General features: G+C 39.1%; 2 protein-coding genes across 4 annotated transcripts in view; both read left to right on the forward strand.

Annotated features, from left to right (window-relative positions):
* The first annotated feature begins 658 nt into the window (after positions 1–658).
* On the forward strand, positions 659–5,017 carry LOC135483606 (protein Lines homolog 1-like). Its single transcript, XM_064764584.1, has 6 exons — positions 659–910; positions 1,309–1,646; positions 1,887–1,973; positions 2,270–2,963; positions 3,336–3,513; positions 3,940–5,017. Exons 2-6 carry the CDS (start codon positions 1,341–1,343, stop codon positions 4,814–4,816), a joined length of 2,142 nt encoding a protein of 713 aa, XP_064620654.1. The 5' UTR covers positions 659–910; positions 1,309–1,340; the 3' UTR covers positions 4,817–5,017.
* A 3,991-nt stretch (positions 5,018–9,008) lies between these two features.
* Positions 9,009–27,922, forward strand: part of LOC135482467 (GRAM domain-containing protein 2B-like) — a 46,117-nt gene continuing 27,203 nt past the window's right edge. The window contains exon 1 of one of the 3 annotated variants that reach the window (XM_064762503.1): positions 9,009–9,397. In XM_064762503.1, coding sequence (XP_064618573.1) covers positions 9,282–9,397 — 116 coding nt within the window. In that variant the 5' untranslated portion in view covers positions 9,009–9,281. Of the gene's footprint in view, positions 9,398–20,179; positions 20,353–24,519; positions 24,603–27,922 lie in introns of those variants that run through there. The other 2 variants (XM_064762505.1, XM_064762506.1) reach the window with 2 other exon arrangements.

Genomic DNA, 27,922 nt, shown 5'->3' on the forward strand with positions numbered 1-27,922 from the left:
GGCTCTGTGAAATGTTCTCTTAATGTATGGCAAGAATTCATATGACGAAAAACACACTTTAGAAGCTATTTGCAGCCCGTGACCAGATATTGTGACAGTGAATGGTTATGCACTACAACAACGGGATAGCCTACAGCTGTATAATATAGTATACAATGCAGTGTGCCGCAGCATGCATACGCATGTAGTAAATTCTAATTCAATCAAGAGTTCTCCAGCATTACCTCAGTTAAGTTTGCACGCAGCAGGAGCTTCTGCAATGGTCCATTGGCACTTTAATTGAAACGTTTTCTGGTCAGTTGTCTTTCTGATTCCTAGTCTGTTATTTTTTCATCCAGCAGCTCAGCCTCATTCCTTTTTTCACCTTCACTTTTTGAAAGTTTTTGTTTCTTCAGATCTTCAAAAATAGGTCGCCAAATGTACACTCCAGCCGCAATACCAACGGCTGAGATCAGAACGAATTGAAAGAGTGTAATTTTCCTTGATGGCATTCGTTTCATATTGCAGGAAAAGAGGAATTATTGCTTTGATATCGTCCACCTGTGAAAATTTTTATTTCTGTGAAAGTCATGCTCGGCTACCTGAAGTACCATGCACTGGTGCCCTGTCTGATTTCTTCGTAGAATGGTCATGAGACCAGTCTGGAAATTTACAGATTTAAAGGGACAATAGGCAGCAGCTAGGCAGGCAAGATAAAGTTACACAAAGCCGCCAATAGGGGTCTCTCCCATCTTTAATGATGTCAACACTTGAAAGCTTGAACGAGGGATATGTTTAATGGTGAACCTGTGAGCCAGTGCCCTTACTGTGCATATTAGTCACCTGAACTGAAGATGGCCTATTTAGGCTAACCCCCTGCTCCTGCCTACAGTCCCCCTTAGACATGTTTTGAGGACACATTTCTCGAGAAGTAATTGAATCTATACTTAGTCTTTGATGAAGAAGCATGTCCGAGAAGGTAGTTGATAAAGCTTGGAATAAGGGAAACCTTGGAACCAGTGATAAACCTTGGAATCAGTCCTAAAAATGCATAAAAACATGCAATAATGCCATTGGAACATAAGGTGGTTACGAATCAATATTTGGGGATTATTTTTACATGATCACTAGATCGGAATTTGACGGTAGTTTAGAAATCAGTCGTATATTCGATTCAACAATCTATATTTTAGAACAACCCAATCATACCTCGGCTCCCGTCCCCAATCTATCTAGAAGGTTCACGCAGATGCACACCATATTGGCCGACATCCTAACCCGAGTAATTGTCTGATCCCAACTAATAATAAACTGCTCTTTGTTTTTCAGTTTCCTCTCAAGCTGGTACCTGTTTGCCAAACATGCTGAAGATGAGTGGGCTCCCCAAATACAGAGCTCTACACCAAAATGTTGTTCACGGAAACTTCAATGATATCACCCCCTTGGAGATCAGTGAAATGGTGGTGTCTCCGTGCATGAGAAGGTCACTTCTCCATTCAGTAGAATCACAGTTGGAAAGAGAGGACAATGCTACAAGACTCTTGATTCTTTCAATTCTTTCAAACATGTTTGAGGTAGAGAAGATGAAGCTAATTGAAAACCAGAACCATGATGTCTATATCATGTGCCAAAAGCTGCTCGCTGATGAAGCGCTTTTTATGTTGTTGGTTAGTATAATGCATGTTTATCTTGTCATATAAACATAGATTCTGTTAATTGTTTTGAATATCTCGCTGAATGCCAGATGAGAAAGTGCATCTTGCTTAATACATCAAAGACGTTTCATGACAATTTTACCATGTGGGCTATTTGGGGATGCCATTATCGTAGAAATTGCTAGGACATGCAACTTACGGTAGGCCCTTTATTGCTTCTTTGTCTTCAAATACTTCTACTTATGTTTTCAGGTTGAATATCTCAAAAGTGAAGATCGTTTTTTAATCCATGCCAGTAGTAAATGTCTTGGAAGTCTCGTTGGATCCCTTGATGATGAGGTAAGCATGTGGTCAATCGCATTCCTTTAGTCAATCACCGATGGACAATGCCACATTGTTTGTCCTTCCATATTGTATTGGGATTTAGAGTTTCCTAAAACTTCTACTGAAATATGCGTGAGAAACCTATTTGCTAGTCACATGTACTTTCTGATCTGTCTGCTGTCCGAGTATTTGATCATATCAGAACAGGTGTGACCTCCTCAATTTAAGTTCAGTTCAAGTTAAGAGTATTTTGTTCTTGAAACTGTTGATTGGCAATCTTATTTCATCACGAGCATTAACTTTTCATGCAGGTTCTTCTGAAAAAAAGATGCAAGCTCCTTCTAGAGATCTGTCTGTCAACCGATGCCGTGGAGGAACGTAACATCTACTTCTTGGTATTTTCACATATATTGTCTCAAAGGAATTCGACCCTGTCTGCTAAGAATACCATACTCTCAATGCTGCAAATTGATTGGGAACATTTCCTTAATAAGACAATCTCCAAGCCATTTTACAAGTTAGATAGTGGTGACAATGTTGTCGAAACCTACAGTGCAGATGAGACTATGCCCCTTCTTATCTTGTGGAAGAAAATAATCAAATGTGAGATTGCTGGTAGAAATACAAGTACCACCAAAGGACAACCTGAGGCAGTCACCGCCTTAACTCTTCTTAACAAAAAACCTTTCTTGCTTCTGAATTATTTTGAAATAAGGCATGATCATTTGGCTTTAAGAAAAGTGTTTGATATTCTGACGACTTCGTTCGGTCCGTATGAATTCATGGACAGGCAACAAGAACAGTGTTGCTGTCTTGCAGAAAGTTTCTTGCAAAAGGTGCTGCATGGGGTGCTAGGATCTCTACCGAACAATTTCCGCAACATTGGATTTGGAGGATCATCTTTCGTTGAAGCTGGTGACGGAAATGGTGGGACATGCGATTTTGTCCTGTTGAGGAAAGTCTGCCTTGCTGTTTTGAAGTGTGCTGCTGTCCACAACCAGCGAGGTAGTTAAATTGTTTGCTTTAGATTGCTTGATGCGCCCTATTGTTATTCTTAACAATGTTATGAGAAAGGAACTCTCATATTTCCTTCTGTCAACTTGGTCCTGCTGTTTGTTGTAGTTTCCCCTCAATCCAAAATAGCTGTAGCTTCCGACATAAGTGAACAGGTTTACTAGGCAGTAAGTTTGTGTGCATCAATATTCTTAGTAGATCAGCATATTTGTTTTCAAAAAAAGAAACAAACGGATGACCATTTGAATGAAGAAGAAATTGGTTCCGTGAAGCAGGAAATTTTAAGGGGACCAAAGGAAAAGAGGAGGCAATTGCCTTCTGTGAATTTTGAGCATGCTCACCGCTTTGTCTCTTTTTCTTCAGGCAACCATAGCGAAGCAGTTTTGAAGTCACTAAAAATCCTGGAGGAGTACTTTCAAATGATTCTACCTTTACCAGATGCCAGCCTAAAGTTGTCAATATTCCATTTGTTTGTGGAGCAGGATGATGGGCTAATTGCTGCTATATTGTTGGCACTCTTTGTTTATCAGCAGTTGGGAAAGTTAGTATATATGTAGCATTATTGTAAAGCATTACTGTAAAACTCATGTTTCATTCATAGGAGATTTCATATATTTTTCACGAGGAACCAGCCTAAAAACCAGGAGGGAAGAGATGATGATTGAGGAGCCCAGCAGAATTTCAATGCCAATTACATTTAATTTTGAGGCAAAGATTTTTCAGCTTCGGGGATTAACATTTTATTATGCTGGTAGCTAGGCCCTGAAACTGAAAAACTGAAACTGAAAAATTAGATGTAATTGGCATTGAAATTCTGCTGGGCTCCTCAATCATCATCTCTTTCCTCCTGGTTTTTAGGCTGGTTAATTATGTTTATTAAATCCTGGTCCCTTTTCTTTGATGAGAGTGCTCTCCAGAGAGATGAGATCTAAAATGTTCCTTAATTTCCCTTCCGCTTATATTTCAGAAAACAAAATGGTGTAGATGAAGATGTGATAAACAGCATCAAACCGCATGAAATGTTCCTTGAATTCCTTGAGAATGTTTCCTTCGACCACAGCATCTTACTCGACTATCTGACATCACCCGAGACCTGCTTCCTCACATACCTGACAAAATATCTGCAGTTGATGGCGGCAGATTGGGATAGATTCATAAAAACAACAAAAAAGTATTTTGGCAAATTGGTCATTGAAAATGAATCTGATGGAAGTGCTGATGCTCATATTGATGACTCTGAGTCAGGCGTTTCATATCAGAGTCAGGATTCAAAATTGGACGGGCACTTTAGCGCATTTCTGGCCAAAGGAGAACAGAGTTTGCGTGATTGTCCTGGCAGCTCTTTTGAAAGCCAACTAGATGTTCATCATTCAGAAACTGCACTATTGCCTGCAAAATTGCAAGGCAATGTGCTTGGCCTGGTTGCCTATAGTAGCAGTAATTCGGACTCTGAATTCCCTGGCTGTGAAAGTACAGATGATTTGGGTTTAGAAAAGATTCAACTTTCCGATTCTGCTTCTGCTGATAATAAACTTACTCAAAGTAAAGAATCTGAACGTGATGTTGAATTCAAAATTCCCACCCCTTGCTTTGAAGTAGAAGACCTTGAAAAGGAAGAAAGTATGTCAGAAAGCAGCATTGGTGAACTATCAAAACTTTCTGCTGATGATTTCCAAGAAGAAGGCGGTTGTATGTTAAGCAATAACATTTTAGATCAGACAATGGCGACGTTGATTAGACTTCGCATGGCTGTAGAGAGACTCTATTCGAATGATCTCTTTCCGTACAATCCTACGGTACTTCTGAACCTTATCGAAACTTGTGAGGATTTGTATGAGAATTGATTAACCTTGATAACTTTTGCTTGGTGTTGGCGGCTCAGCAATGGTATATCATTAGGTGAGTTGAATTTATTTTTTTTTATGTCTAAATTAGATTGTTAGACTGTTACCGGCATCTACGACGTGATGACATCACACATTGCGATGCATACACCCCTACTAATTTCAAGAAGTTGTGACAAATAAAATTCTGATCAAAAACCACATTTAGCCTCATTATCTCCAGATTTAATTCCTTCATCTGAAATAATTCTCAAACATGTCATCACGGAAACATTGCGGCTTGTCAAAGTAATACCAGTAATGTACTGGCAGCTCCCCCCTTGACTCCACTGAACAGTTAATCCGACACGCAGCCCTTCACTGGCTTCAGTTCAGTCCAGATTACTTCATCTAGCCGTTTCCTTTATGCTAGGTCAGACCTACAGCTGCTGGTTATGCAGTGTTAGTTGGAATTGCATTAAAATGCATCCAGACTCCACATGGACCAACCAGAGTATTCTGGGGATTAGTATTATCCTCGCCGAGTTTTATATCACAGCTCGACAATGTAGATTATGTGACCATGATTGTTCTTGCATGGCCCCTGCAGACAGCTTTTTGATAGCTCTGGGTGTTCTATTATCTTTTGGTATCCCACTATTATTTGATACCGGTACTGAAATATGGATTTATTTAATCAACCTCCTCTTCAGGTAAATTTAGAATTATATTTCATAAGAGGCTGTCTTTGGTTTCGATAACACACAAAGATTTGGAAGACGGTGTTTCATTCTCAAAAAAGCTTTGAAATAAATTAATGAAATTGCAAGCCAACTGGCCATACAAGTAATAACAAGTTTAGTAATAAGTAACATCAAGTATAGATTGATCCATACGAAAGGTCTTTTAAAATGGTAGAAGTCTTCGAAGTTTTTTGAAAACTAGCCATCCTCCACTCATTGCCGAGCCTTGTTGGACCACCACAGTAAATCACAGTCATTTTCAGGAGAGATCAATAGCATCCATGACGGTGAAGCTATGAAGACGCTAGATTACTGTCTCATTAAGGCGCGGCTAATTACGTTGCATTTCCAGCTGTGTGATTTCATAATCATCTTAGTCCAGGCTTAATGCTTTTATTGAAATCATTAATCTTCAATTAATTGGCTTGTAATCAACCAAAATAGATTTGAAATATTGCATATTAGGGCAGAGTTTTGTGATGTAGTCAGAATCATCTGGGCTGTCGTTCAGGACACTGGTGACTGCATCATCTTATTTCATTTCTCATATAATCTGTAATGTCTGTGTTAGGGGAAGAGGCTCATGCAGATTGGGTACCTTTCAACTTACCCAACAAATCAAGGATACAAAAACAAGTTTGTACTTGAAATGTATCAAACCTGGTGTGTCATTATTTCTGTGTTGTGTCATACATGTTACGGTAGGTATAAGTTGTGTTACATATTGTGTTTATTAATTCTCTCCAGAGGTGCATTGTAAGTGATATTCGTTCTGTGTCAAGTATTGTTTCCTTATACATGTAAGGGAATCTTTAATTCTTCATCCCATTTCTCTTTTAAAACTCCTTTGAGTCCCGTAGGTAACACTATAACAGCATTACCCTTTCCTTTCAGTCTTTCGGTTTATGATGCAGAAGTTCTGCATCATTAATGAATGTTAACTTGACTGGTGATGATCACTCTTCCCTACTGTGGGTGATCAACTTGTTCAGTGCTTATACTGAGACAGCCAGTTAATTAAGAACTGCACATTGAGTTGCACCATTTGCCATCATCTCATTTTGTGTTTTAATTGCCTCTGTAGCCTTGGCTGATTTTGATGAGTAATATCAATTTGGTAATATTGCATTCCATAGACCTTGCCACAGACTAGAACTGTGATTTGTTATCATTTTAAACTAGTTAACCTCATCTCCTAGATGTCACTCTCAGGATGGCAGGTCTGGGTTTTTTTCTTACTCTTGTAGATCTGTCCCATTGCATTTTAGTCAGTTATATCGTGTCATGTTCTCTTTTCCTGACTCTCATAATCATTCTCTATTTTCTTACTCCAGTATAACTCAGTCTCATATTGCATTCTGGTCAGTTTTGTCATGTTCTCTTTTCCTGACTCTCATAATCATTCTCTATTTTCTTACTCCAGTATAACTCTGTCTCATATTGCATTCTGGTCAGTTTTGTCATGTTCTCTTTTCCTGACTCTCATAATCATTCTCCATTTTCTTACTCCAGTATAACTCTGTCTCATATTGCATTCTGGTCAGTTTTGTCATGTTCTCTTTTCCTGACTCTCATGATCATTCTGTATTTTCTTACTCCAGTATAACTCTGTCTCATATTGCATTCTGGTCAGTTTTGTCATGTTCTCTTTTCCTGACTCTCATGATCATTCTGTATTTTCTTACTCCAGTATAACTCTGTCTCATATTGCATTTGGTCAGTTTTGTCATGTTCTCTTTTCCTGACTCTCTTAATCATTCTGTATTTTCTTACTCCAGTATAACTCTGTCTCATTGCATTCTGATCAGTTTTGTCATGTTCTCTTTTCCTGACTCTCATAATCATTCTGGTTTTTCTTACTCCAGTATAACTCTGTCTCATTGCATTCTGATCAGTTTTGTCTTGTTATGTTTTCCTGACTCTTGTAATCATTCTCTATTTTCTTCATACTCCAGTATAGATCTGTCTCATTGCATTCTGGTTAGTTTTGTCATATTTCTGTCATCCTCACTCTTAATATAATCATTCTCTATTTTCTTACTCCAGTATAGATCTGTCCTATTGCATTGTGTTCAGTTCTGTCAAATTATGGTATCCTCGTTCTCTATTTTCTTACTCTGGATCTGTCTTTTCAGTGGTTCAGTGGATTAGTCCTATTCGAACTCATCATCATCATTAGATAACTAAAGCGACTATGTCACCACCAGTACAACCATAGTCGCCCAATAACTTCCATCAGTTTAGATGGCACAGATATTTTCGTCAGTGCCGGCTGCCCTCATGTCCTTCTCAAGAGCCTCCTCTCATCACATACAGTGTCTTCCTCTTCTTCGTCCACCAACTTTCATCTTGTTAGGCCTATTCATACTAGGCCTATCGTGTTGTCAACAATGTGCAATACCAATCTGGAGGGTGCCAGTGCAATACACCAGATCAAACACCAGATCTTGTTTTCCAGAACTGCCCACTCTGGAACATAGAGAGACTGGTCACATGGTGGAACAATGCATTGATGGAGACAAAGCTCTGAGGATCAAGGGAGGAATAAGAGACGACAGCCAGTATATAGGAGACATAGGCCTGGTTCTGTAGTATATAGCCATAAATAGTAATTCAAACACTATGAAAAAGACTCACTTAGGTATAGTCTTCAAAACCAGATTTCTTTGGTTTATGAAAGTTTGCAAATTGGCTGTTCTTAAAAAACAACTCAATAACACCAAGTTCAATGTTGCTGTCTGTTAGATCAGGATTTCTCTACTACTACCAGGTGAAAGAAAAGCTTACTTGATGCTCATTGAATTGACCTGGGACAAGTTGTTAGTGTCCTATAGCTTTGTGTGAGGGAAGGGTAAAGGAATGCTGCCTGACCATAGCTATAGGATGTTCGCGTCTGGTCCTTTCATCACAGGTTTCAAAGTGACAGAATCAGGTACAAGAGGCATTGCCAAAGGTATTTCCAAAGAGTGGCCTTAATAGGATTTTCGCTCACACTATTCAACCTCATGTAAAGACATGACATGTTTTCAGGCCTCACAGGCAAAAGGAACATGCTTGTGACAAGAAAATATGTCGAATTTGAGATATGTACAATATGTTAAACCATGTTTGCAGACTACATACCAATTTTTAAAATATGCCAATTTCTTCCTCAGCTTATCACTAGTTATTAATTTATCAAGCATCACTTGCTTTCATCATAAAAACCTGGTTTCCATTTACATCTGCTTTATCTTATGAATAGCTGGAGTGTTTTTGCTCACTCATAATGGAGACTCATTGCCTTAAATGAGTGCAAATGGAAGAACTCCAATTACATATGATGTTTGCTGTGCGTGTACCCCCTCCCCTTCCGCTATAATGGAATATGCCTTAGTGGGGACTGGAAAATTGGTTAACTATGGAGTATTGATCCAGTGGGGACTGAGTATAAATAAACATACCATGTGCTGTGGTGATGTGCTTCATGCTGAGTGCCTTACATGTAGCATTTAAGCCCCTATATGACTTTGCTATTTCTGGGGGATGATGCTACAAAAAGTCATCTGTAGCGAGGTGTGAACAGTAGGGCCCTGGATTAAGAAATGTCACCTCATCAGTGTGACTTCGTGCCACCAGTTATAACTGTGGATAAGTTTGCAATCTGATTCAATGCCTGGAACTCATACTCTAACACTGCATTCGGACTCAGGGGCTTTGAAGACCGGTGCAATCGAATATCAAGCTGGCACAATTTGCTTACAATGCCAGTATTTTTTCGGAAGAAGTCATCAGGATCCATTTCTCCTGTGAAAAATCTGAATGTTCCATACGTGAAGAAAAAACGATGCATGTCCGAGGCTGGTCTAGAGCTTTACAGGTAGGAAGGGTGTTGTGCTGGTCTGTTTCTGTTCAGGTGTTCCTACCTGAGGACAAGGCATGAGAATGGGTCATAAAACTGCTTAACTCCTTCTATACTGTTGCCTGTGTGGAATTGTCACTTACGGAAACTGAAATGTTTTACATGTGATGTGGACAAGAGAAAAATAAGTAAAGACAAGTGCTATTGGTAATGTATCGAAAGGCAGTAATTTACCTAGTTGAAAACATGTTTTAATTGACTAAGCAGGGCTTTTACTTCCATGATAAGAGCCAAACCAAAGTTTTGACGAAATTATGGGAGTCCTGCAACATGTATTTAGGTTAATAGTTTCAAAACTGAGAGTCCTGGGCCAAGTTTTATGCTTCAAAGGACACTTTTCAGAGATATCTTGAGCCCTGCTGTGGTGAAAGTAATTATAAGATCATGACTATATAATTATATGATTAATACCCTTCAGGCCAGATTGTCTCCATATCCTTGGGGAAGTTCCCATCATGATAGTGGAGTAATGCCAAGGACCAAAGGTGCTATTGATATTGGGTTTGTACAAAGTGAATGTTTCAGTTGGTATAGGCAGGAGCTGGGGGTCCAGTTAGTGGACTCCAGGTGACAATTCTGCATGGTTAGGGAATTAGGTCTGGCTTGACTGGTGAAAAAAGCATTCCTCATATAAACAGTGATATACTGTGAGATAGTAGAGACGCCAATGGCCAACTTATGGCCCACCTTGCTTTAGTTTCACTTTAATGCAGACAACTACTTCTACCTCCTTGGTATACATGAACTTTGAGTACAAATCAATATCTTGACATTATTTCTCAGCACTACTCTATCCAACCAGATATAATGGCGAGAAATTGGATGCAGGTTTGATTTTTCCTGCATAGAGGGCAGTTGATAAAGAACTGCCCTACAACTTGCCAGTTCATGTTTTACCAGACCTCACGCAAAACCTTTTGCAGTATCAAAAGTTTGAAAAGAAAAACCTTCCTCGGAATAAATTAGTTGGTGCTTACCAGCCTGAACTCGGAACCAGGTTAGTTTTTGCATGCAGATGAGATCATTATCTCGGCAGACAAAGAGTGAGTCCACGGGGAAAGGACGAATGATGCTAATTTGCCAGGGGTGGTTACTGTGAAGACAATATCGACCTTTGCGATTGATTAGATATCCATCAATCATAAATACCAATCTTAAAATAGTGTCACACACTATAATCAATAATGAACTAGATCTGTTTCCGCTATTAAATTGACACTTCACAGAACATTGCCATGGGAACTGTTTCTAGAAAACCACCAACTCTCATTCTGTAACCAATTTCAATCCAACACAACAGGTTGGATTGAGTTTATTTTACTGTGCAGGGGCCAATAATTAGAAATGGTTGGCGCAAGGTTAAAAGATACAGATTTCATATTGACATTTATTCAGTTTAATGGAAAATGTTTCAATACATACTGTTGTTATTTTTATCAAACTTTTGAAGAAACTGTTTTTACTTATATAAGGTCAGTGGCAACTGATCATTGCCTTTAGGAATATCCTTGTCTTTCTGTTGTTTGAACTGATGATAAATGAAACAATCTGGCTATGATGGCTGTGGCCAATGCACTGTATAGTTTTTCAAGGCGTTTTTCAGGTGATCTTGTATGAGTGAATGCAGAGTATTGTTGACGTCAATATATAGATATTCTTGAAGAATGACATTGTGAAGGTCACTGCTACCTTGTTGCCCCACCCCTCTCATGCGTTGTCTTCAGTGATCAGAGAGTCTAATGGTTTGAGGTGGCTATAAAATATTGATGGATTGTCACGATACATTCTAACTCACTTTGTGCTGCTGCCTCTGCTCCCATAATGAGATGGACCCTGGATATCAGATTCCTACACCACCGATTAATCTCTTCGATGGAGAAATGGAACACAATGCTGGAGTTTGATTGCCACAATCTTAATGACAATGAACTCCGTATTTAAGTGGATGAGGTTTTTTTGTTAGAAACTCCTCTATTTCAGCCATATATTTTTTTGTCAACAGCTGTTGAATTCCCCGAATGCTTTACTGGCTCATTGATACAGAATAGATGTCCATCTGCTCTGGTCTGAAAGATTGCCAGTCCTTTTACCTTGTTTTACCAATATCAGAGAATGGCGCCAACTACAGCTACGGGCCTTGGGCATAATCCAGTTAGCTGTTTGCATCGATGATGGAATGTTGTATCTCTTGAAAGTTTCTGTCTGCTGTGGCAACTTGGTCAATAACTTGTATAAGATATGCTTTTGAGGAGGTAGTTCTAAGTTGTATTACATGAAGAGTATCAATATTCTCCCATCACTGCGATTGGGTTGTTACATGTTTACTGGAGGGGTTTCAACAGGACATGGATTATTTCTGTTATTTTTTCAAAAAGTTCCACTCGTGCCTGGTATTTGGCGCTGGGAACCTCCTTGCCCTGTGGTCTCCTGGGCAACCTGCCGAAAGACCGTAATTTGTTTGTTCCGATCACTCGGAATTTGCACGAGGGTGTGATTGGAGGAAACTGAAAATCTTGGAGGAAACATGCAGAATGTCGGGGAGAGCTGCACTCATTATTGCAGGAAGTGGACTGACAGCCATCAAACTTACAACCTTTGAGGTCACAAGTGCTGATGTTGATACCAGACATCAGTCTTTATAGTACCACTGTGCAGACCTCGCAGCTCATTCTATCAGAATGAAGAAAAAACATTGAGCCAGTACCCAAGCCATCACTCGCATGGAAATCAGCTGATTTTGTTGTAATTAGTGGTTGTATAATTTCCTATAAACGTGTCTAAAAATGACTGTTTGTCATGGCAATTTCCCAGGCAAATACGTGGCTAGATACCAATCGATTTCTGACTATCATCCTGTTGGTCAGTTTCATCACAAATGTCAATGTTGGCTTATGTCAATTGTGATCTATTGCCAGGATTAACCTTTTGGATTTATTGCATGTATTCCTGATGGTGACAGTAATTGATAAGTCCACACACCAGTGAGGTCACAGCCTTGTAAGAGAGTCTCAGCAGTTTTTGTCTTCCTAATTCCTAATCAAGCTCAAAGATCAACCATGAGAAAAAGTGGTCCACTCAGGTATATTAATAAAACACAATGATCATGATGATTGCTGTGGGTGGAATGTCCATCCTAACTATCACCATCGGTTTGATACTGATGAAGTCAATGAGTGACATCAAGTTCATAATCGGTTGCATTGTTCCTACGGTAAACATGGAAGTTTATCAAAAGTGGGATGAATAATTTGTGCAACTGAAGTTCCTTCAATTTCTCACAGATGTCAGCACAATTGATTGTCTCTTTGGAGCAGACAGTTTGATAAAGAACTATTTCCTAATTGTCTTAACAGATATTACTTATGACAAAGAACCAGCAGGAAACTGGTCTGATATACTCTAAACCCGGAAAAAATTGTGTCCTTTTATTTTCACGTTCACAGAGAATTAATGTAAAAAAGTTGTCAAAAAGGCAAACTTAAAGGTATGCCGAAATTGCAATTTCACAAAACCGCTAAATATTAAAATTGCTGCAAATATTTCCTGGTTTATGACTAAAGGGCCTGCATTTGTTAACTAACCTTTAAATTGGTTTAATTGGATTTAATTCATGTTTCTGTTGAATTGTTAAACTAGTTGTAAGATTGAACGACTGTGTTATTGGGGCAGTTTGAGTTACAAAAATAATATTATAGTTCACGTTTATGACCCTCTGTGGAAAATTTTCAAATCATTATTGGGCTATTGGCCCTGATTTTGAACCCTATCGGGTGATTTTGAGGAGGTGATTAGTCTGCCTTCGATCCGATGAATCACATTCCTAGCGGGACAATGCCTAATACATGTACTTAGCCTATTTGATAGTATCGTACAGCAATTAGAGTGGAACCTCCCTTAGTGGACACCTCTTTATGAAGGACACTAGTTTTGGTCACTAATTGGTTGTTTCCATTCAATTTGACCACTCTAATCAGGACACATCTCTATTAAGGACAGCACTTCTTGTTCCCAACGTTGTCCTTAATAGAGAGGTTCTACTTTAGTATGAAAGGCAATAGACGTGAAGCCGTCTTTGTCAAACAGGGTTGCCAGTCTGTTACAATTATATCAGGAAAATAAAAAGTTATGGCAGCGTATTGATGAATTCCTGGTTCAAAAAGTGTGTGTTTGATGGGGACCTGTAATTCTGCCATGCGCACAACTGACTGTCTCCCTGGAGCCTACTTGTTAAAATAATGTTATGAGATCTCATCTCTTTCTTGTTGATAGAAATATTTGCAATGTTTCCTTATGACATAAACTTGTAGACTGTTGGTTTTGTGTCAGTCCAGACCATTGTGTACACAGTCCTGATAAATGTTTTGCTATTTGAAGTCAAGACAAATCATGAGTATAACATGTGGAGGGTCCACAAGTTGTTTCAAGCAATTGTGAGTTAATAAGATAATATGGTGTGACTGTGTGGCACGATATATTGAAGGCTTGATGGGATCTTGGAGTATGATTCCTAAGACCTTGGATGACAAGGCCATAACCTTATTGCGCCTGGCATAGCTCATGGCATTTCTGAAAGGAATGTTTCGAAGGGTTTCAATCAAACAAAGGTAAGGTCATGAATTTGATACCCGAAGAAAATCATTTTCTAGCCTACTCTTAGGAAAGTGGCTTCAGCTTCTTTTTTGCTGTCATTGAATGGAGAGAAAAAACCCTTCAACGTCTTTGTTGTTGCCGTTGACTGGCAAACATTCTTCAGCTTAATTGTTGCTTTCCTCTCTCACACAGCTTAGCTGTCACTGTCTTTCTCCATGTGGAGACTTGGGTGGCCACGGTTCCTTTTGCCCTGTGTTCGGGGAAGTCGTGGGGTCTCCGTCATCTAGGAGATAAGATACTAGTGCCGTTCAAGTTTCATGTACTTTCTTATTTGTCTGTGCAAGCACAACAACCTTGGTCAACACCCTGGGACATGTTTGCTCTGCTTTCTTAGCTTGACATTTGGTGGACTTCTCAAACACGATGAGACAAAAATTACTTGACCTTTACATAAGCCTGTTGTTCTTTTGTGTCGGTGTCCATTATCCTGACACCCACACAGTTTTAGAAACCGGGAGATTCAGCTTTGCTTCAGATGTGGTGACATTTGAGATGACAATGTGATTATGGTCATGATGGCGCATCTATAAATAACTAAAAGAGAACAAGAATGACTTGATAGCATCATTTAAACTTTGTTCAAATGTTTGTATGGAAACTTTTGGCCTTTGGCATGGGACATTTTTATCTCAGTTTTAAATTCCACCACCAGAGCTAATTTGGTTCAATATCATATTGACTGCTCCTGGGAACATAATATTTCAAGGAATTGAGAATTTATTACTGCGTTAGTCGACTAACTGGGGAGAGTGGTCTCGTATTTCATTATTTTACATCTCCTTTCTGCGTCTGATTGCATCTTTCGTGGAAAAACAATCAATTTCACCAGTTTTCTGCACGAGAGATCTTGAAACAGAATTGCATGGTCTATTTGGTCTGTATTCTACAGTAAGTTATTCTATTCAGAATCCAGCCCTCCTTAGAGCCCACACTCCGCTAACTGCTGATATTGGCAAGAATCCTAAATCACTACTTGGTGTTGCTTCAGAAAACTTCAACACCGAGAATGACATAACCCCAATAATCCATTTTCTCCGTGGAGAAAGTCTAGTTGAAGTAGGTTCTTCAACTAGATGATCATGCTATCAGGTTATAAGAGTCACGCTTTTCACTTCTGCTATCATATTGATCGTTCATTTGCATTTTGTACATTGAAGGTTTGAGCAAGTTATGTTGCATTTAGGATTATCAAAATGAAGAGTGACCTGTGCTTTTGATACTAAGGAATACCTTAGAGTAGAGAAACCAGGCTGGTAACTCTAAGGGAATACTGATACTTGAGGAAATAATACAAAATAACTGGCTACAGATATTCAGTGTTAGCGCAGAAGACGAACCGTTTCTTTCCGCATGCACACATTAAAGTACAAAGTCATCAATTAAAAAATTCCACAATACACTTTTCGTTTTAAATTGATGATATTAGTATGTTAAGCATTGTTTGCACATTGCATACATTAACATTATATTTTGTATGGATTTTTACTCAAAATGGGGTAGAGTATGACAGTTATTGAACTCTGTCTGTAACTTTGCAGGATGTTTATTAGGAAGACGATGAAACGATCAATTTTCTGCAAAAGTCCGATTGCTGCATTAATTTCCCACTGTGTGGAGTGTACATGAGATGAGTTCAGAGTTTCCACACATGTCTGAGATGCTGTAATTAGTTCTGAGGCGCCTGGCAATAACACTTTTGAAGTTGATTGAGATACTTGAAGGCATCTAGTTCAGGGCCGATTTGCCAAATGAGAGATGTTTGTCACTATCGCTGATCTCCATCTTAACTGAGCTATTACTTGGCTCATACTTTCTAGGCGTTATTTCATTTGTGGCTATTCCTTCTTCTGGTCTGGGTCACACTATGCGGACAGCATGAAAATCTCAGGGTCATGGAGGTGAATGGATAGGTTGAGAATGTCAAGGTCATGTGGAGGTCACTCAGGTTTTCAAGGTCAAGGTGAGGTTTGCAGTCCACTTTGTTGATAAACTATGATGTTACATTTCAGATCCTGTGGTACAAAAACCCAAATTTTTCATTCCCTCACTTAAAAATTGCCTGTTGCATGATAAAACATTCATCTTGTTGTCTTCTGAACCTGTGAAAGCACTGTAGCTGTGTGTAGGCGTTTGTTGTGACTATGACCAAGATTCCAACACATTGTCCTCAAATGCCACAAAGGCTTGTCAAGAAAAAGCAACAAAGTCATATTATTCATATCACAGATAATGTTATGACCCACAGTGGGTGTTTTCGTGAATACATATAACACTGATGAAAAAGAAATATCCCCTTTGGATGCCTTAGATCTCACAGAAAAAAGGTAATTTTGGAACGTAGTGATTCTGTTCTATTCTGTTCTGTGATTCTGTTCTATTCCCGTTTGTGTGGTGTCTTGTGGTCTGTGGGTTGCTAAGCTGCATGTTTGAGGTTTTTTCATGTTATCTTTCTCCCAGAATGGTTCCGTTTCATAAAAAATTAAACAAAATTCATCTTAACAGAGAACTGAATCGATGGTCCTGGGGATATTTCAGAATTATTAGGAAGAATGTCCACAGCTTCCTTTTCCATTGTGCTGTCTTCAGAATTGGTCCAATGTATCAGTAAATTACAAAAGGATATGAATAAGAAATACAAATTTGATTCTAGTCCTAGAGCAAGACACTTAACCCTGTGGTTGCTTCTCTCGCCACAGGAGGAAATGGCTACCAGTTGAAGTACGTATCAAAAGTGCTGTGCCTAAGCAGCTACGTAAGTTGGTTTCAGGACTCCTAGTCCTACTAACTTGGGTAAGAGTCATAAAGTTGGCTGTTCATCCTAATTGAAGAGTATGGCCTGCTTGTTTTCCACTGTACTTTGCAAGCAGCAGCTTAATGGTACATCCCCTGTCACTTATCGATCAATAATTTGCAACTGTTGATTATGAATACCAACTTATCCTCACAGGAATGATGGCTGTGGACCTTTGAACTTTCCCATGATGGTGTCTTCTGGCTGCATGCACTCTCTCTATCATATACCAATATCAGTCTTGCCATTGCCATTTTCAATTCAATTAAACCAAAAATACTCCTCATTATCAATTTATTGCATTTATTTCGAGATCTGAAAGCGAGCAATTTTAAATAAATGAGTAAAAGGTATCTGTGATAAATCTATCTATGGTAGTTTATTGACATTGTTTATTCCAATTTCTGATTTAAACTTTCAATTATGACACACAACAGTGTCCTGAAAAAAATTATAACTTAAAATTAATATAAGTGAGAAGTTCTTCTAGAATTTGTCATTTCAGGCATAATGGTCATCTCAAAATGAGTGATTTGTCTTTCTCTATGAAAACAAAGATTTACTGATTAAGTGGCAGTAGTTGGTTTAATATCGTGGGTACAGCAATGATTGAATTGTAAGCATTCTTGATGTATCAGGACCGTTTATAAATCATTCAGGACTGTGACGACCTTGAAGTGAAATTTTCAATTTCCTGTAGTTTGCAATATCAGAATAGGAGACATCCTGCTCATCACTTGCTTATCCCGATTACCCAGGGAAATCTAAACTCTTGTAAGATTGGTCACGTTATTGTGGTCGATCAGCTTCCCCAATCAGTTTGTTGGTTTGCTAGGAGTGCTCGGATTCAATATTGTTACATTCTATGTGACTTAGATTTGGTGGAAAACATTCTTTCTTCTTCGTTCAGACTTCAGGGGTCAAACATAGATTTGTTGGGTGTGGCTACCTGTTTCAGTATCATGTTGTGTGTGAGGAAGTTAAGGTATTTTAATCACATCTCATATGGGATTATGGAATTTGTGACACTGTTACTTACTATTGAATAATGTAATATCATAAACCAAAAAAACAATTGATATGAAGGAAGGTGTGAGTTTGACCGCATGGAATTATCAGAGGAAGAATACCTCGTGCAAAGGATGAAGGAGTTGACGAGAAAGAGTCCTGAAAGACGCAACACGGCACGGCACCAGTCTCTTCACCGGGCTCTGTCAGAAACTGAGATCATGAGGAAGATTAAAAGGTTAGTTGAACAGAATGTCCGTTATACAGTGCTGGTCTGAAGGAATATTCCATGGTAGTGCAGCATTCGTCAAGACCAGGTTTGGGATTTGTGGTTCTCATGGAACAGTTAGAGGAACCTGATTCATAATGTATATTACACTTCAACATTGGATCATGATCATGAATCATGTTCCTACGTCTGAACTGCACATCAGATGCATTGTACAGTATGAGGCTTGTCAAGTTTGTCCAAAACTACTACTGTTAACAGTTTTGTTGGAAATACCTTTATGACGTTTTAAGAGAAAGTGGTGTGACCATTGACCATCCTCTACATGTTTAGCATACAGCAAAAACTATGACTACGTTCATAGTGTTATAGCATTATTGTCAGCTGAGGGTCAGGCCTGTGGGCCTCTTGTTACAGATGTGGTTCATTAATTAAGTTCGATGAGAAGAAATCAAAGCCAAGTTATTGTGTCATGTGGATAATTATGGTATAATTTAATTGATTGATGGTTGATTGATTCATACCTTTCTCCTGATTATCTGATCATTAGTGACTATTGACCAGCTTTAGTGTCAATATATTCAGGGTCATCTGAGGTATCTGTTCTGTATCTGTTGAGGTTACTCCCAACTCGACCCCCCCCCCAGTTTTTGACATTGCAAGAAGTCTCATATGACCCTCAATGATATTATTTGAATATTAGCAAGAATTAATGATGACTCTTTATTAATTCTTGATATAAGTGATACAAATCACGGGAAGCTGGGATGGGTGACTCCCAGTTCAGATGAAAACTGACCCCTTATCATCAATTTTCTTATATATCCTATAGGTAATATGATCAAAAATATATAAGGCAAGCTCGCTTATGTGTTTTTGATGTGATAATAAGTGAATTTTTATGCAACAATCGTGTATTTTGTCCTTTTGTGGACCTCCTGTCATTGTTCTCTTAGGAAACATGAACTTGTCTAATCCCTCCTGGATCTGATGTCCTCTGCAAAATATATTAATATGTATAGACTATATATTGTTTCCCATGTTTTATTGGGTTTATAAATACAGCAAGCGTGTTGGGGGGGGGGGGGGGGGAGGACTAATCTCTTACTTTAATGTTTTAGATCTTTTTTTGTTGATACAACTGTCAGACATCTGAATTGCTTGCAGTTGAATGATTGCTTCAATGCTGCATTTGAAAGTTGGTTATTCAGATCGCTTGAATAATGTATTTTAGAATTGGCTTAATGGTTGTCAGACAGATAAATGGGAAGCCCTGGCTGGATCGATGAATTTGCAGTCGGTCCATTTTGATAGCCATTTGGTAACAGATATGCCTACATTGTAGGATAATCTTGATAAATTTGACGTCTATCCTCGGCTTAGTGGCAGTATACCCAAGTGTCCGATACTGGGATGTCGAGGGAAGAGCATCCCGACACCCAGGGTTTTATACAACCTGTACTGCTCCTTTGGATGGGTCAGAGGAGGAGCCTTTGGATCATATGTCAGATTGTATACAAATTATCATTTGGCGTGATGCGCTTCAGGCATGGAGCCAGGTCATGGGGTGGCGCACCTGACATGCGCTGTCGCCATGTATATCTGAGAAAATTATTTGAAATGGACCATCAATTTGGGGGAATTGACTTTAAAAAACACCTCTTCCTTTTGTCCGCTTGTCCTTGCAGTGCCTGCTCATCAAAAAAATAAAATATGATGCATTTTCTTTATTGACTTTCCAGAAGACAATTTGATTATTGAAGCATTTGACATGTTTTATGAATGGTCTCCACAGAAAAACAATAACACTCGGTATTTGTTTACCAATAAAACATCTTGTATTATGCTCCTCCCATTTTTATGAATGAAGCAATTAACGTGAAGTGCCATTAAAAATCAATGAAAGCATTTTGATCACCAGATTACACTTACCATTTACAGTCGTTTTCAAGTTATATGAAAGCGATCCACAGCGTCTACATAATTACATGTACCCACATCTGGTTGCCATGGCAATTGCCTAATGAGGTCACTCTTGCTAGACATAGACTAGGACAGATCGAGAACGGTACTGTGTTCCCATATCTTATTCTGTAATAACACATTTTGGTTGCGATTCTATGGATTTTGAAGCTTTTCTGGGAAAGAAACGCTTTTGAAGCTGGATTCGGTGGCAAGAGCGACTCTTTGTATTCCACACCGTTCTTCTGTATGCTCTGGATGTAGTAATGACAGGTAGGTTTGCTGTATTCTTGGATTTGTGATTATCAATATTGCTTTGTGACAGAAGCCATGTGCATCGATTGACCATCCATTCGATGCTTCAAGGTTAAGATGGTGACATTGCTGAACAAGCTTAACGATTTGGGAGAAGAAAAAAATGCAGTCCATCAGTTTGAAGAAAATACTGTCGTATCCAGAGATATTCAAGCTCTGTGATTTGGTAGGTTTCTGCTATTGAGTTTTATTCTGTGATTGTCCATCATCTGAGAGAGGCTGTGACAACTTATACTTCCCCAAGGTTAAGTTGTGGGAGGCTAATGGTTATTCAGCAGTTGCAGTGGTTATCCTATGAAGAGGTCCTTGGAAGGAGGTATTTGGCTGACCATATGGAGATTGCTGTTCCTGCTAGAGTTCATTTATGTTGTTAAATGTTCTCTATTTTGTGGCAAATGCAATATCGGAACAAAAAAGTCCTTTGTGAACTGTCACTTCTAAAATAAAACCCTTAATACAGTGGAACCTCCCTTTGTGGACACCTGTCTTAGCAGAACATCCTCAGGGACAGTGGTTTTGGTCCTAATGAGTCATTTTTGTACCATTTGACATAATCAAGACACCTCCATAATAAGGACAACATTTGTCAGTCCCAAGGGTGTCTTTTAAAATTGTATAGAGAGGTTGTACTCTGCCAACAAGGATTTGCTGTCATTGTGAGTCTTGCGTAGGTAGCAGCTTGCTTCTTTCCCAGAATGATAGATAAGGTTAGCAGTTCCATTCAAAGGTCCACTTCAAATGTATCAAAAGTTTACATTGGACAAGAGACGGTTAAGGCACTTAATAAAATGCTATTTTTCTACCGTTTTCATTTGCAGGCTGTATACATTTACTATTGATCTATACCATTTGGACTGTATTGCGCTCACTTAGTGGACAAGTGAGACATTGCGTGACGAACATATACTCATATGTATTTTGAGTAGAGTTGCACAAGTGCATTTCTCAAGAGACTGTGACGTGATGTCTCATTGCACAAATATGGCGTCATCTTGTTATTCAGCATTTTCCACTTGGGGGAGGGGGTGTCATCTGTGAAATTATTGCTTATCATTCCGATAAAAATCTCTTGTCTGCTTTGCCCTTGATGTTCCACTTGTTGAAAACAATACAGTTGTTGCTTTGTAATATTATCAACAGGATAAATATAATAAATATGATATTGGGTTCTTATAACGCTTTAGCATTTTTTCTTGTTTCCCGGTTTTGGGACACCATTATTACCCTGACCTCCACAGAACAACAATGCACTCTGATATGATATGAATATTTCATCAGCAAGCTGGTAAGATAACAATGCTTCCCAGTAACAATCAAGGTGATTGTGGTACCAACAACCATCTACATCGTGTCAAGTTGATGAAAACAAAAAAGAACCATCACCTGTACTTATAAACTAAATGTATGAAAAGCCGTAATCTGTAATAAACTTGCTAGGTTTTGTTGACCTGCAGCATTTCTAAGATTCGGAACTGCATGTATCTGTGCCGAAATCGGGGGTCTTGAAGCCTATAATGAAGGAGAGTCTGGACAGGACAGTTACATTCAACTTACACTGTTTTTTTCAAACTTATTCCAGGGTTCGATTTGACCTAGATTGACGAGTGCAAAAAGAGTGTTGGTTTCTTTCCAGATCATATGATTATGATTTATAGAGTTATATATGATTTATAGAGTTTTCTGATAATCGTTGATGAAGTCATGCAGCATGATTAATGCTTAATTTGGCGCATTGATAATTAACTGATTTGGCTCGCATATGTTCATTGCGTGACTGGAAAGGTTGGGCAAAGCCCTCATCGATAAGTACAGATGTAGGTGTGGTTTTGTTGCATTTTTGACATAGTAATGTCAAGCATTTTCTTTTACTCTAAAGGAACAACTTGGGCATGGATTTCGGTGGCTATTAGGATGATGTACCTACTCACCACCATGCACCGCCATATGTAGGATCACACTAATACTTAAATTTCATGTAGGCGGACTGTTGCATTCCATAGGCCTTATTAGTGAATCATGGGTTGGTACTGATGATGTTTTTCTGTGATGCATGGTGATGTATCACAACTGAAATTTGTATATATCTTTTGTTCATTTTTTCTTTCTAACATTCTTTGATGTAGTATTTTGGTAACAACCTTTGCGTTGCCAACGATTACATGATCGAAATAGACAAAGCCAATATATCAGCAAATAATTCAAGCAATATTTTCCATTCCGAGTTGAGTCAGTGTAAAATTTATCCTATACATGTATATCAGTACATCAGATTTGTTGGTAGTTCTTCTTCTTCTTTCCATTTCCTCCATTGCACATTCCCTGGTACAACCAATGGGAAGATCCCAAATGCCAAACAGAGGATATTAAGTGTGTGGCAGGTAACAAGCGAACATTAGAAACAAGGAAAAGTTGCACCAGCAAACAACCTCTGCATAGATGCGACCTTAACGGGCCAGCTCTTTCCTTCACTTTGGTGGACATTTTCACAGAAATGATACACGCCACTGTATAGTTACAGCACCAGAGATCACAGCCTTATTTTGCCGATTTTGGAAGACTAATACAGTAATACTAAACAGTGCTGATTTCCAAATCCTTTCATATGTTATACATGGTCTACTATTTTCTCAGCACTTTCGAACTCCTATCGTCCTCCAGCAACGTTCAACGTACAGAACGTTGAATTATTGATGGCAGCCCTTCACAATCTCAGCATGTCCCTCAGTCATGTCAGTTCTGTGATGGTGTTTTAGTGAGAAAATTGTGAGTTGTCACGCAGCCCCTGCAGGCATGAATACAAACACAAGAGACATGTTAGCGGGATTGCTTCAATCTTATAAATATGAGGTTTGTAAACATTAGGTGCTTTGTTGCCAAGCCAAAGCCGGCAAAGGCAGTGAATATATTTATACTTGATATGCCTTCTTTTTTGCAGTTAGTGAGAAATAAATCTTTTTTTTCCCAGATAAAACTGCTTCTTTTGCTCATCTATGATGCGATGGATGAAACTGGGTAGCATTCATTCAGTTAATAATAAGCTGTCTACTTTTTGAGTTAAAGGCCGAAGTTTTTTACCTTCAGGAACTTTGGCTACCACGTGTTGATTTGAACAACTGTCTAAAAAACACCAGAATATGGTACCAATTGCTCTGTTGTGAGCATTGGCCAAGGATATGAAAGTGATCACCCATTCAAGCTGTAACAAGAAAGTAAGGTGTCAAAACTAAAACAATACCGGTAATGGCCTTTTGGCCATTGCCCATTCATTGATCAGACAAACACAAAAACATGGGAGCCTGCATCACCTGTCTGTCTGAGATGTGAGATTATCACAAACTCAAGCTCTCATATGAGAAGAATTACCAAATTCGCCACTCACTGCAGACACAGTAGCATATGCGTGACAATGTTACCAAGTTGATCTGATGTCTGTCCGGCGTGTCCAGTCTGATCCATTCCTTGTATCCGCGGCTTCTCCCTCAGGAAACAGATTATTGGCAAAAAAACAGTATTGCATCTTTCTGAGTGGAAATGCGTGTTGTTCACCAGGGGCTTGGCGCTTTTGATCGACTCGCTACAAGCAATAAGCTTGATTTGAACGAGTTGTCTTGTTTTCATGAGTATCATAGGGTAAGGAAGAACCGACAAATTATCGGAAGTTTTTTAGAGGCAGTATTCATCCCCTAAACTGCTGAAATCGTTGATAACTGCAGCTTTGATGATACTGTAGTTCAGATAATGTTGGCAACCATTTTTTGCACTTCAGTAGGCAAACATGGACATCAAACTGGTAAAAATTCTACCGCATAGTCAACCACAATTGATTGCGTGAGAGTAAATGTAGCGACTAAAACAATAAAGCATGATGTTTGCTCAAATGACAACCTAATTATCAAGTTTTCTGAGAATATCAATTTAAAAAAATCAATTAAAAAACTCATCACCTTGATTCATATTCAAGCTGTCTGTTGAATTTTTCACAAGGGATTGACTGGACGCCTCTTTTCAATTTTAGTGTCACTACTTTAGTTAATAACACCAGCTATTGATTTCCCGAGAAACTCATACAAAATTCATTCCTATCACATATCGGGTAATACAACACAGCATGGTATGCAGTGGATGGTAGTGTTCAGTGGTTGGCACTGCGAAAATGTCCACTGGGGTATTCCTGTTCAACACTGCAGCCTATAGGTTTTCACAAGCAGGTAGGCAACTTCTTAATCTTTTTGAAATTTTGGTCCTTAGGTATGCGTCTTTGATGCTTGAGGGAAATGTCAACAAGGTCATGTTGCAGATATCCTTTACCATCAAAAATCTAAGATTTTGTTTTGTAGCATTGTGCAGTCTTAGGTTTAGATGAGATTTATAGAAAGTTTGTCACTCCCTTCAGACATGGTGTCAGATGTGACCACAGGTTTTTACCTCCTAGGATTTGAGGGAACATGGAAAAGGTGTGTGATGGAGTTTTCTGCTTGGCCACATCAGCTGATTGCCTGTAACACTGCCCGCAAATTATTCTGTCAGCTTGTGGATAGGCACGGGTGTGTGAGATAGCAACAAGAGTTTGGTACTCTTGGTCAGTATGCAGGTGATGTTCTCGTTCTTCGTCTTCATGAAAGTGTTGGGCATCCTGGTGTTTGCATTTATCCCATTGCGCATTGTGCATGGTATCTAAGGCGGGTGGCATCTGTCACCAGCAAAGTTAATTCATTGTGTCATGTCCTATCATTGATTTTACTGTGATATTGGATGCGGAGAGACTAACAGGTTCTGCATATCATCAAAATGCTGTATCCCATTTCCTTAGACACGAAAACACTGAAATGTAAGGGAACAACCACACTTGTTAATATTAGTCTTTGGGAAATCTTGGTTAGGTCTGCAGATAGCAATAAGTCATTTAGCAGTCAGGAAGTATTGCTGCCTGGGAGGTAACCCATACACCTCCTGATTGGGAGGTCAAAACATCAAAAATCGAGATCAGTCAGATGCTATAGTCTGTCAGGCAGGTCAGGATACAGGTACACGTCTGATGTCACTCGTGATGTTACGCAACACTCAATTTGTCACATGATCGGAAGTGTATCGAGCCTGAAAGCGTAATGAGGTGTTTTACCTGCGCTTGCCTTGCTAACCAGTGTTATCATCAGTCTCATGCCAGCTTATTACTTATTCATCATTATTGGTTTTGGAAATGCCAATTGGATGCATGCAATCATGTTTTATCAATATTACAGAAATATTGGCTAAATTGTCCAGTGGGGTCAGTGGTACAGCTAACCAAACTCCTCACAGGTGATACATATGTGACCTGCTTCTGACATAAACCCTCGAACCTTGTCACAGGCTGAAGGTAATAGAATCGCATGGCCATTAATGGCACCAACTTGAAACCACAGCACTCTAATGCAAGAGTGAGTGCAAAGACAAGAGAGGTAATTGGTGAAGGGCTAAACCCACTCCCTCCTGCACTGCAATTGCTGAAGATCTTTGTCAGCTGTGGTTAACAAATCCCTTGCCCTTGCACGGCCACCGATGTCATCAGTTTCATGATTGGCTTGTCAATCCTGGAAAACCAATATTTGCTATTTTTCAAAACACTTTCCAAGACTCTCTTGTTTCATGTTAGACACTGATTCATGATCTATGTATTTGAGAAAGCTAACTATTGCTAGAATAGATCAGCTTTCTTGTGAAATTATGATGAAATGTCATCTTATGACAGCAAAGGTATCAAAATCAACATCCATCAAGAAAACCTGAATATTCCACCCTCAAAAGAGTTAAGCCTTCCATCAGATACCAATGCGTTTTATTGCCAAGGAAATGGTATTAAGCCCATGTTATCTGAAACACTGTAGCGTAATGGATAAAAATAAATCAATTTTCTCATAAAATTGATGGCCTTTGGGTCGCTAATGCTCGTTTCATTTTCCCGAAGTATACTGGGGATTTAGGCAGTATCTGGGTTTAACCCTACATGTATATTTCGCTCAGCTTTAGCATCTCTCTCTCAGGCAACAGGAGCAGTGTTTTGATCGACAGGCCAAAAACCTTGAATATAGCCATGGTTTACATTCATAAGGCAACGGATTTTAAGCTTATCCTTTGCCAGCAAGAAGTTTCATTATAGCCACTGCAAGAATCTCATTTGATATCACTGTTATCCTTGATGAAATCCTTTGTATCGATTGAAACAAACATATTTCTAATTCCGCAGCTGTCATTTTATCCTGACGAAGGAGTGATTGATTACCTGGTATGTTAAAAATGGATAGCTTCTGATCGAAAGTCAACTGGTGGAATGTAGAAACGACTGATTGATCAAAATTTGGTTTGTAAGAAAATTTCGATAAAAGTCAACAACTTTACGAGTGAAGGCAGGATCCAGGACTGTAAAGAAAAATTAATGCCTCAGGGAACAAGTCATCTTGATCCTCAAGTCTTCGATCCACTCCGCCAACCCGGATTCCGTTACAGAGGGAGGTTAATGATGGAGTACCTCTGATGATTCAGAATGGGAACAAGTGAGCCCCAGGTGCTTTCATGCCCGTTTCTCAAAATTCAAATGGGAAGGCGGGTGCGCCCTAAAAGTTGGGAGCTGAGCACTGACTAGGACAGTCTATAATATGTAATGTAAGTAGGAGGAAACCAGAGACTCAGAGAAAACCTACTAGGTGGAAGAGATTGGCTCTCTCTATCACATGAGCATGCCGGGACCAACTGGGAATCGAACCCTGGACATCAGAGGTGACAGCCACTGATGATTCCACTCTGCCTCTCTGACAGCCCAAAGCCGTATTCACCAAGATGTTATATAGACGAAAATTGCTAATTGAACTTTTCATCAATGATTATTCAATTATTGGGTGTGGTGTTCCAGTTTCTCTCATTAGCACATCATAATTGTGTACCCTAAGGTGTGCTCACACAATTCATTGCCAAGTAATCAGCAGTGGCAGACTTTGCTAATAATCGCTAATCATCATCAGGAGATGCCTTAATTCATCATCATCTCGTGCGGCAATGGACAAAAAAACTTCCTTTACATGTGATAAGGTGTTTGGAAAGAATTCAAGACTTGGTAGTGTTGTCTTATGTGTTGCTATGATGTTTTGACTTTTGTTAGAATGTTGTAGAATTACTTAAAAGGCAAGCATCATCATCATTCTTCATAGTTCAAATTCAATTGATGACAGAGCCAAAATTAACATGTATGAAATGAACTGGAATGAAATTCATTCAAGCTGAATTTGAATTCTAGAGATGGCCTCATGGCAAGATCGTACCACCGAGTGAGGTTCACCTGAATTTACCTGGAAGAAGATCTTGTAAGGAGTCATGCATCTCTACAGCATAATGATCATGTAGATACTTCAGAGCCAATGGAAACCAAGTGATGAAAGTGGCACCACCATGACGACCTTGACCCTAACTCAAAACTTAAAAAAGCAACAACCTATCCTTGTGGTGATGTTTACATTCAGTGTTGAATTCCACTTCTAACTGATCACCGATCACCGAT

Source organism: Lineus longissimus, chromosome 2 (assembly GCF_910592395.1).
Source record: "Lineus longissimus chromosome 2, tnLinLong1.2, whole genome shotgun sequence".
NCBI lineage: Eukaryota > Metazoa > Nemertea > Pilidiophora > Heteronemertea > Lineidae > Lineus > Lineus longissimus.

Bases quoted from the DNA above. Each gene is read 5' to 3' on its own strand.
- LOC135483606 (XM_064764584.1), top strand. From the start codon at position 1,341: ATGCTGAAGATGAGTGGGCTCCCCAAATACAGAGCTCTACACCAAAAT. The intron at 1,647-1,886 runs GTTAGTATAATG...TTATGTTTTCAG, and splicing joins AAGCGCTTTTTATGTTGTTG to GTTGAATATCTCAAAAGTGA. The intron at 2,964-3,335 runs GTAGTTAAATTG...CTTTTTCTTCAG, and splicing joins TGCTGTCCACAACCAGCGAG to GCAACCATAGCGAAGCAGTT.